Source organism: Diabrotica undecimpunctata, chromosome 5 (genome assembly GCF_040954645.1).
Source record: "Diabrotica undecimpunctata isolate CICGRU chromosome 5, icDiaUnde3, whole genome shotgun sequence".
Lineage (NCBI taxonomy): Eukaryota > Metazoa > Arthropoda > Insecta > Coleoptera > Chrysomelidae > Diabrotica > Diabrotica undecimpunctata.
In genome coordinates this window covers 104,991,771-105,003,753 of record NC_092807.1, presented here as the reverse complement: position 1 = coordinate 105,003,753, position 11,983 = coordinate 104,991,771, and the positions used below count along the sequence as shown (strand labels likewise).

Sequence of the window (11,983 nt, the reverse complement as noted above, 5' to 3'; positions counted from 1 at the left end):
AAATGACAACCAAGAAAATTTGGATAAACAGAATCAAATCAGAAAGACAGAAACAGACTTTGGAAGATAACATGCTATTCATTATTTATCGTTACTTGTTGAAATGTTTGTTGCAATTAACCCTTATCTATGATCTTTGAGCTAAGATTTCAACGTAAAAAATTTAACAAATTTCAAGAAAATAGACGTAAATTAAATATACAAGAATTTAGAAAATAAAAAATACTGATTTCGTTGTAAATTACATAAAACAGTCAGGACCACTCCCTGATACCACCTTATCGGCAAATTTCGTAATAATTTTGTAGTCCATCTCCAATCTATAGTTGTTTACGTGTTGACATAACTAATATAACCTTTCATCTAACCTTCAATATCTTCCGTTATCGAAAAATATTGTTTCCTAAAAGTCATGCAATTCGTCTTAACATTTTATCTGTGTCAAAGATATTTTGTCAAATTAACCTTTGTTTTGAGACAGGTTCAAGAAATTCAGATAGCAGAAACTATATATAAACTAAATTTATAACTCATATTTTTGTAGTTGTTTTTGGCAAAACGATAGACTGACAAAATGAACAAATTTCTAAGCCTCTATTTGGTTGTTCTTGGTGAGTACTTACTTAAAAATTTGTATAATTTATTAGTGATTAGTAACTATAGTATAGGCATCTCCTTCTTAAGATACCGGTGCATGTCATTATAGACTTTATAACAGCTTTGAATATCCTCGATTTAGCCTCAATGTCAACGTTTTTATTACGTCATGTTGTATTGTTTAGACAGCTAGCTATTTTTGTTGTTCTCGTTGTTTGTTCTCTTACTTCTGCTTTTGCTCACCATAGCCTAATAGTTTTATACCTAAATATTTAAACTTGATCTCTTTTCGGATAATTGATCCATTTACCATCATTCTATATCCTCTCATTTTTCGTAGTTTTTTATTATCTCATCCATAATTGAATCAGAGTAATAGGCTCAGTAAGTTACTCTGACGAATGACATTCCCACCTATTATTGTATTGGTAATCATCATTATCATCCTGCCTTCTGCGTCTAAAGTTAAACATAGGCTTCCCCTAATCTCTTCCACTTCTGTCGGTCTTAAGCTTCCTGCAGCCAATTCCCGGTGATTCTTTTACGTCATCAATTCATCGTGTATATGATCTACCTCTGCTTCTTCTGTCTGCTGGTGGTCTCCACACTGTAATTTTTTAAGTTCACCGCTCGTCATTTATTCTGCCCAGTTTCACTTCAGCCATGCAGTACGCTCTATGACATCTGTGACGCATATCCTTCTTATTTATTCGTTGCTAACCCTGTCTCTGAGAGTTAATCCAAGTAACGATCGCTCCATTCTTCTTTAAGCCTCTCTGAGTTTGTTTGCTGTGGCCTGGGTTAAGGAAAGTGTTTCTGTGGTGTAAGTGATAACTGGAAGCATACATTGGTCGAACGTCTTCTTTTTTTTTGAAATAATTTGGCATGTTACTCTTGAAGATTTGTGATAGAGTCCCATATGATGCCCATGCCAAAGTAATTCTTATTTTGAGTTGAGTTGTTTCTTTATCCCTGGTAATTTGGATTTCATAACCTAAATATTTATATATATATATATATATATATATACATGACATTACTTTGACAAGTAATTGAAAATCATAAAATTTTTAAGTTTTCTTTTCGTTCTTATAAAATAAAACCTATCTTTTGCGGTTTTGTAAATTATTTCATCAAAAAGTTGACATAGCAAAAAAAAATGATACGTAAGTTAAAATCGAACAAATGAGCTCAGAGGTATAGCTCTTCAAATATAGGGTAAAAAGGGGTATTTTTGACCCTTTCTCGGGACATATTTCAGGCCCAAGAGCAGCTAGAGGGCTAAAAATAGCTATAGGCTACTTTTTAAGGTACAATGATATACTAAAATTTGGTAAAATCCGTGGACCTCCCCCCCAAAAAATTTAAGCTTTTTTGTACTGTTTTCTTTTTTCTAGGTCTTTTAATGTATTCAAGTTAAAATGGTCAACATAAGTATTTTCTTTGAAGACTTCTTTGATCTTTCTATTTTATTTACCTCATTTGTTATTAAATTTATAAAAAATATATTATCTTCTTACAGCTGCAAGCTGTGTAGTTTGCGCACCAAAATCCAACGATGGTGTAAGACATCGAGGAGTGATCGAGGAAGCAGATGTTCAGATCGGTGAAATCGTCAAACCATACATCGGCGAACGAAGAGTGTTATCAAAGGCACTGCAAAAGTTTCTAAAAGAATCCGATTACCGAGTAATAACAGATCTTTCTCGTGATTTCAACAGACACAAGAACAAGTGCGAAGATATTGAAAAGAAAATGAATGTAAGTAATTTTTTGTTTGTGGTTCTTTACGATTACGAATTGTTATCAGTAATATTTTGTTCGACATTTCTAAAAGATAACCAAATAATTCATATTTTAAGTTGCCGCTTGTTTTCTTTTAAGTTAAATATTTGGTTTTCTTTATATAAAAATTGGTGGTCGGTCTCTGACTTAACATCGTCAAGCTCGGAAACTCGAGGATGCCGATTGCTAGTCAGATCGCATACCATACCATCTTTAAATCTCCTACTCCTCATAATGTTTCACTGGGGATATATAAAGTGGTAGTTATTCCGTGGCTTTCTATATCCCTATGCCGTTGATTACTTAGTAGTTTATCCTCCTTTATTTAAAGTCGATTTCTCAACTCCAGAACAAAAAACTGCTCTGCCACTTACCAATTCATCCGCTTGAAGCCTTTGGTCAGTAAGTAAGGGATTTCTTATACCGGCAATCACTCGGACGTCTCAGAGCCTCGTTTTTTATCTAGCAGAATGCACCAAATGGTTATAATCAAGATCATCACTATACGTTACGTATAGAGGCTATACGTTACGTATGACTGTCCCTTACATCCGAAGTTCAGCTAATAATATATTGAATGCATCTATTACACTTAAATATTTCCCACGATGCTGGATAGTAGCGGCAATAACTATAATAGTGAAACCTGCAAAACAGTCATGAAATGTATTATCAGATCAGCCAATATCGTTGTTACCAATTGTGTAAAAAGCTGCTTCTGTTTAAATAAAACCTATAATGTAACAAAAATGTATTACCCTACTTCATCAATTTTGGTTTAGAAATAATTACGCGACAATAGATCAGGTTCACAAAATAACTGCTTAAATAAAAAACCACTAGAAGAAAAATGCGTGTGTTCTTCAGTCTAAATTTTCTATTACGGAGGTGTATATATTTTTAAATAACTATTAATTTACTATAGTAATATTCCTATCGTCTTCCCATCCTATTTTACTACTAATTAAAAACAAACTTACTTACAGGGCACCGTCGAAGACCTCAGCAACTGTCTCGAAGGCATTTCCATTGGATCTAATACCGTCTGCTCCACCGTCCGACAAGCAGTTAAGAAATGCGCCAAGCCAGTCATTGAATTAGTAAGCGGATGTTTACCAGAAGAATCCAAAGAACTTCCCGCCTTAGCTGAAGGAATTAGTCTCGGTCTTCTCAAACAAGCTTGCAGTTCTACAGTAGAAGAAGTGTTGGGTAAGTTATTTTTTAAACTTTCTGGTTTGTGGGATGGAGGTGATTGTAAATATGTAGGACAGATTGTGACTAAAGTAAAATAATCTATTTCCAGATACCAATATATGGTGTCAATTTTACTCAGCCATTGGACCAATACAATCAAGGGGTTTCCCCTTTAAACTTTACCATCTTGCAATGTAGCAATATTTCAATGATATATATCCCATAAAACACTGATCATAGTAAATTTTAAAACTAGGAAAATTTCAGCCCTCACGACGAACCAAGATAATTTCAGCTCTTGAAATTTTGTGTAATTTTCTTTAGCAGAAATCCTTCTCCTCATTTCTTGAGCCCTTCTCAGGCTCTTCTAAATACTATTAGCTTGCTGTCTCCATTGTCTGCGAAGCTGTGTCATATGGACGACTTCATGCAGGGATTTTCCTATCAGAGTCTTCATTTGGTCTGCCCATCGTGTTGGAGATCTTCCTCTTTTGCCTTTCTCTCTACTACCACTAGTTTCATGGTCACCGTTCTAATAGCTATGTAGCCGAAGTAAATTAGGTATGCTCGGTTTACTTTTTTTAATAGCCTGTCGTTTATATGAAGCTCTTTTAGAATGAACAGGTTGTTTCTACGTTCTGTCCAGGACACGCGTAGAATTCTTTTATAAACCCATTCATTTGAAGGTTTCGATCTTACTTCTATTGATATTTTTGAAAGTCCATATTTCAGTTGAGTATGTAGCAATGATAAAAATAAGGGTATTTATCAACTTGAGCTTAGTTTTCCTTGTTAATGTTCGGTGTTTCCAATTTAGATGTTGCGGTTCATCTTGCGGATCAGAAAGCCCAAGTATATAAATCTGTATACCACTTCGAAATTCGCCACTTGGTGTATGTGCGGTACGTTAATATTTGCTCTGTCTACGATTATTATTTTTGTTTTTCCTGAATTGGAAAAGAAAAATAAAATAACTTACGGTGAATTTTGGGTTTGTTTGATTATACCTTTTTGACTGAAATCTATGCTGATCCCTCGAATAGGGAATAACTGGGTGAACTGCATCCCAGGACTGCTTCTGGTTCAAAGCAGGAATCCATAGAATTAAAACGAAACCATAACAGATTTCTCTAAATCTTTCTAAAAGTTTCTAAAAACAGAAACATTTTGAACACCTATATTGACAAAGTGGTGTTCGTTGAGGGGACGATTATATAAAATACTTTTAAAAACACAACTATACCAGGAAAAGGTATACTCAAGCAATCACAGCACCGCTTGTACTGGTGTTGCTCACTAACTGGCTGCCAGGCCAGACTGATTTTAAAATGAATGCTCATTATCTCACATCGATGATCTCTCCTACGTAAAATTATCTTAGGGCGCTTTGCTTCTCGGCAATTGTCAACGTAAATAAACAATTGCATTATGTTTGTTCTACTTGAAGATTTTAAGATGCAGATTAAAAGTGTTTAATAAGAACTCACGAGATTTACAGAGAAAAAAACGAATTAAATTAAAGACAGCGGTTGCTGTATTACAAGTCAATTGGGCACTGTAAATAAACATTAAGATATGCGTTCTCCTTCGAAATTATAAGTGTTTCTCTTTTGAAAATTTGTAAGATGCAAGTTAAAACCTTATCAAATTTTTTTATGATATAGAGTGGAAAAAAATGCAGCAATTAAATGCTACTCGATGGGGATTAAATGCTACACTTCTGCGTTGTGAATTTTGATTCCATTGATGCCGTTGAACTTCATTTTGCGCCAAGCTACTGCATCTAATTGGTTGTGTCTAGTGGTGTTTAAGAGTCAAAACGTAACTGAACATAAAAAATTGACATCCTTAGTGTTTTTATAAAACTTTGTATTAATTAGTCAAAACCAGATTTATCAATTATAAAATTATCATTTTTACTTATTTCAGAATTGTTCAACCCATGCCAATGGAAGAGTTTCGGAAGCATTGAAAAAATAGATTCCTGCAAAGCCGTCGCCACTGAAGTAGAAAGTTGGGATCCCAAGAGACCACTTCCTACCACTGAAAACATTTGCACGTGAGTATAATTTTTTTTATTTTACAATTGTAAATTTATTTCAATTTTATTATTAAATTAGTAAAAATAATATCTTAATAAGTTAAAATCTTTTGAGGATGTTCTTCCATTCAAAGTACATATTCTAGAGTTGAGAAAATGGTAAAATCAGCGATACAATGCTCACGACATAAGTAGGTTTTACGTTCGTTTATTAAAAAAAATAGTTGATATCTGCTGAGTGTGTGTAGATAAGTTGTTATTTTTGTTATAGGAATAGTATCTATATTTGCAAAATTGTACAATTGAAGCTGTTTACAATATATGTGGCACAAGCATTAAATCGATAGAAGTAAAATACAAAAATCTGTTGAAATATTGGGCAAAACCAAGTTAGAAAAAAGAAATCATTGGTTTGATCATAAGTGCGAAATGGCCCCAAATAGAAAGAACGCAGCATATCAAAAAACCATCGACGCAGGTTGTACAAGGAGAAAAAAGTATAGACGTCTTAGAAAAGAGGAAAAACATATCCATCGACGAAAGAAGAGGGAATACGACTCTCAATAAGATACAAAGTTTATTCGATAAAAATGAAACGAGGGAATACTACAAACTTAAATAATAGCCGTCGAGAATTTAAACCACGATTGAAAAATTTGTAAAGACACTAATAGTGAAATTCTACATTAAAAAAACTAATATTCTTGGTAACTATACCAGTTATACACCCATCCAGATATTGTGAAATTCGTTAAAGTGCAGAGACTTAGATGGGTGGACACATTGCTAGGATGTCAGATCACGAATACATGAAGAGATTAACATTTTCAAAACTAAAGGGCACAAGAAGTAGAGGACGACCACGAAGGAGATGGATTGATGATGTGGAAGAAGACCTACAGATTCTAAGGGTTAGAAGATGGAGGAAAGTTTCCAGGAATCGACAGGAGTGACGACTTCTTTTTGAGCAAGTTAAGATCCACAACGGATTGTCGAGCCACTTATGATGATGAAAATACATTGTAATTAAGACCGATCATGTAGAGAAATATATATACTCCAGTCAAGGAAGACTTTGAATATGTAGTGTTGGTTGAAAAATTAGGTCTCGAAATAAATAGACCAAAATTGTCTTCTAATAGCAACTCACCAGAAAAAATTCCGACAAAAGCTAAAGAAATAAGAACACTTAGTATCTACAGATACTTAGTGAGTCGCATTTGATACGACAGGGAACACGACAAATACTTAAATGAAACATGAATGAGTTCTAGTATTAGAAAACAACAAAAATGTAACATATATGACACCTTTGTTAAAAATAGTCTAAGCTATGGTGAAATGAATGTGTTTAAGCAATACTTGAGCATATCCAGAAAGAGCAGCATTAGAAAAAAAATACTTTAATAAGCAATTAATGCTAAATATTTGGGGGAGGGCCAATGGAATAATAGAAATTGGTAAAAGTTATAGTATCAATGTAAACATATGGTTTAGTAAAAATAGTTATCTTTATAGCAGAAAAGATAAATACTACAGAGAATAATAGGTTTCATAGTATATACACAGAAGATGCAGGATTTGCTCTAAATCATCAAAACAGAAAACAATACAATACCGATACAGCAAATCATAATTTTTAAAAACACTAATTAAGAATTTTTGATAGGGGATCTTTAACGAAATTTCTTGTAATTTCTTCGCTAGTGAAGAACTAAACTACATTCATTTTACATATTCCCAATTGCTAACAGAAGCACGTGAAAGCCAAACAGAGTCGTACTGATGTGTATCATATGATTTTTAAAAATATTTACTTTTAAAACTATTAGTGTAAGAATTTCTTGAAATTTAATCATTAAACCACAATTAAACTAAACTCTAAAAAATAACACGACCAGTAAATAACTTAACACTAACTATAACGTAAATATAACACAGTATATTAACTTAAAAATCAACACGATACAATTTGAATTAAAACATGCTGGCAAGTTTGGATCTGTACCATCTGTCTGGTTTAAGGCAATAAATTATATTTAATAGCCTCTTGACGAATGAGACGGCGAATATCAACATGTGCGTTTGTTGTCAGATGGGAATTTGCTAAACGAATGAACTTTAGTTTAAAATATGTTTGCTAACCAAAAGTTGTTTTGATTTCAGAGTTTTGCCCAAAATCAAGAAATGTTCATCAGACTTCCACGGACAGTACTGCAAGAATCCCGTGACCCTCAGCTCCTTCGCCAAATTCCACAAGGCCGTCGAAGATAATACTGAAAAAATTTGTCACAACCCCGTCAAAAACGAAGTCGCTTAATTTATGAATGCTAGTTTTAGTTAAATAAATTTTTTACTGTTATTTTTATTACTTTATCTTTTATTTAAAACAAATTTTTGACCAGTTTTACATTTTTTTTATAAATAAACCTATGTCAATACTAAGTTGGCTCGGCACCGGAGCAATAAACAACCAGCAATACGCAATATGCAACAGACAACATATTTTGTTGGAACTTCTCTGGTATGTCAATGAATGGTCAAAAGCATTAGACAGAAAAGCCCCGGTAGACATTATTTACCTCGATTTTGCTAAAGCTTTTGATCGAGTTCCAAAGCGAAGACTATTACATAATTTGGAACACCTTGGTATCCGTGGCCAATTACTGAGATGGATCGACGCGTATGTAACAGATAGAAAGCTTTGTGTTAGAGTTGGTGACTCTTTTTCAGTTGAGAGAACGGTTTTAAGTGGGGTACCGCAAGGATCAGTTTTGGGCCCACTTTTATTCATAGCTTACTCAAGTGATCTACAATTTCACATTAAATGCAGCAAAGCTTTCTATGCAGATGACACGAAGCTATTTTCCGATCCCTCCGTAAATTTCCAGTTACTACAAGATGACGTTGATTGCATATCGGAATGGTGCTCTACTTGGATGCTGCCTCTTAATGTGGACAAATGTGTGGTTCTGTCATCGAATGTGATAGTCTGTGGACTAGTACGCATTTCGATGCGCATCGCCCCGCCTCGAATTTTCCCATTGGCTCTTAACCTGGAAATCCCTATTTATCGCTCGAACAGCGCATATAAATATTGGCGATTTTCAGGTCAGCCAAGTCAGTCCCTCACGGGCTCTCCGAGAGCTTAGTGCTCTCGGGGCTCTGCTCCTGTTCTATTTTCCATACTCTGTGGCTGAGAGTTATTTTCAACTTTAACTTGGTGTTTTTATTTCGACAATCCTTTGTCATTTAAGAAAATATCTTGTCTTTCTCAAGACAAGCTATCGGAAGATCACAACCTAATGTACCATTTTCGACGAGGAATCTGTTGTGTAAGAAATATCGTAATGTAAGTCAATAACCCGAAAATAGACTTAAGTAGAGGAGCTCTCGATAGTATATTCGAAGCCCTCTACAGAGCACCCGGAGACAACAGAAGGTGGTTAGACCCTTAATTGTTCCCCCGAGGTGACATGGCGCCCGACAACGTGGTTAAAATCCGAACCCACGACCCAGCTCGAATTCACAGAAGGCAACACACCATTGACTTCAACATAGGTTGAAGTCAAGAGAAGAATGTGGAGAACCACGTAGTGTTAGAAAGCAATACTCTAACACTCCGACATCGAGGCCTTCTGCAGACCTGACGCCTTCGACGTGCAGACACCTTCGACGAGCCAGGCTTATTCGAAGTTAGAAGCCGATGGAAGTCCCGGAGTAGACCCAGTCATCGCCCCCCTACCGAAATTGGTTGGACGACCACGTAGGCTTCGGCACACTGGTACTCTACGAAACCCCGTTGGATATGGCAGATGGGATCCGGACGACCGAGAAGAAGACGAGCCCGTTGGAGGACTTGGCACACCGACCGAGGATGGACCTGTAGGAGCTTGAGATGCCGTCATCTCCACCGACATCCCCCTGTAAGTAGTGCAGTTTTGTGTGAATTATGAACATTTTTACTTGTATTTTTATGCATATTTTTTTGTGTATTTTCACATGTATTTTTATTGTATTTTTTATTCAATAAATATTTTTTCCAGCCGCAGAGTCTCCAGAGGAGGGGGGATGTCATTGAATGCGATAGTCTGTGGACTAGTACGCATTTCGATGCGCATCGCCCCGCCTCGAATTTTCCCATTGGCTCTTGACCTCGAAATCCCTATTTATCGCTCGAACAGCGCATATAAATATTGACGATTTTCAGGTCAGCCAAGTCAGTCCCTCACGGGCTCTCCGAGAGCTTAGTGCTCTCGGGGCTCTGCTCCTGTTCTATTTTCCATACTGTGTGGGTGAGAGTTATTTTCAACTTTACCTTGGTGTTTTTATTTCGACAATCCTTTGTCATGTAAGAAAATATCTTGTCTTTCTCAAGACAAGCCATCGGAAGACCACAACCTAATGTACCATTTTCGACGAGGAATTTGTTGTGTAAGAAATATCTTCCCTTTTTCAAGGCAAGACACCGAAGATATAAATATTTTCCAAGTCCATAACCCGAAAATGGACTTAAATAGAGGAGCTCTCGATAGTATATTCGAAGCCCTCTACAGAGCACCCGGAGACAACAGAAGGTGGTAGGACCCTTAATTGTTCCCCCGAGGTGACAGTTCTTCACATGGGTAACAATAAGCCGTGTCTTTTTTATTCTATTAATGGGCTCGTGTTAAAAAGAGTGAAATCACATAATGATCTAGGTGTTATAATTAATAACAATCTAAGTTGGTCGGAACATATTTTGCATATTTCTAAAAAAGCTAACAGTAAATTATATCTACTAAATAAAATGTTTGCGAAAGTGTCATTTATGAGCTCAGTTCATCTGTATAAACTGTACATTCGTCCAGTTCTGGAATATTGCGGAACTGTTTGGTATCCGGTATTAGTGCGCGATAGTAATATTCTCGAAAAGTACAGCGGCAGTGCACTAGGATGTCTTTTGGTCGCTCAAGACCTATATATACAGAAAGACTGAATATGGCCAATCTCACTACATTTGAAAACGTCGACTTCGAGGAGATTTAAGTATTACGTTTCGGATAGTAAAATACAAATTTGGAAATATGAGGGATATGTTAATAACATTCCTGAACGTTGGATTGTTCGTGGTAGTCATATTCCTTGGTCATGTGGTAAGATATTAATGTAATTACTTAATGCATAAAAATCCCAAAAGAATACTTATTATTATACTTATAATACTTATTATAAATACTGCAGCAGTTTCTTTAGAACCAATGATGCTATTTAATATGAGACGATCTTTTATGGAATGTATTGACAAATGAATTAAAGAAAATGGTGGACATTCATGGAATATTCGTGGAAATTGCCTAAAATTTATTAAAAACTTTTTACAAAAGCGGTCTTTTTGTGTGAGAGTATTATAATACTTAGTCAGAGAAGAAAAGTGAAGAAAATGAAACACCGCAAGGATCAGTCCTAAGCCCTACATTATTCTTAGTGGCAATAAATAATATTATAATATTAATATTTCAATAATTATGTCTATTAATATGTTAATATTATTAACAACCTTACTAAACTTCTACAGGCTCGATTTACATACATTTCTAATCATTGATCGGACTATCGAACAGCTCAAAGTAATTACAGCGTTAAGTATAATAAACATGAAACTAGTCCATTGTTTGTAAAGTCAAACTAAATTCAATCCTAGATCAACAATACAATGACTGGATTAAAATTCATACAGACGCATCTAAAGGTGACCTTGGCGTTGGGACAGCAGTGGGAGCCCCTAATAGTCCTTTTCAATTTAAACTTTCTCAAAATTCCAGAATATATACTGCAGAACTATTTGGTTTGCTTAAAGCCATTAAATATGTAAATATTAAAAACAGCCTTTGTTGTCTAGTCCTTTCCTACTCTCTCAGCGCAGTCAAAGCTATGCAAAATGTACTTTGGACACCCCATTGAGAAAATTATGAAGGCCGAACTAATAAAAGCTCAAGAAAACTTCAGAAGACTTCACTTCCTGCGGATACCAGGATACCATCTCATATGAGTATAGAAGGGAATGAACAAGCAGATACTAGTGAGCGTAACGCTATCACAAATGACGCATCAGAAACAGAGTGTCGCTAGCGATCTATAAGTTTATTTTAAAAATATGGTGTTAAGTGCGTGGAATCGGGAGTGGAATGATTCCAGTTCTAAACTCAGAACCACCAAAAGTGACATTTCTTCATGGAAGTCGACTGCCAGAAGTAGAAGATCTCAAAGTATTATTTCACGACTACGACTTGGACACTGCAGGTATACTCACGCCTATCTCTTCTCAAATAGTGAACCTCCAAAATGCGAAATATGCAATGCAGTAGAGACAGTATAAAGCACTTC

General features: G+C 35.4%; 1 protein-coding gene across 1 annotated transcript; it reads left to right on the top strand.

Annotated features, from left to right (window-relative positions):
* Positions 1-450: 450 nt before the first annotated feature.
* Positions 451-7,985, top strand: LOC140441607 (uncharacterized). The gene is made up of 5 exons (XM_072532448.1): positions 451-611; positions 2,120-2,358; positions 3,369-3,591; positions 5,506-5,635; positions 7,784-7,985. Exons 1-5 carry the CDS (start codon positions 575-577, stop codon positions 7,935-7,937), a joined length of 783 nt encoding a protein of 260 aa, XP_072388549.1. The 5' UTR covers positions 451-574; the 3' UTR covers positions 7,938-7,985.
* The last annotated feature ends 3,998 nt before the right edge of the window (positions 7,986-11,983 follow it).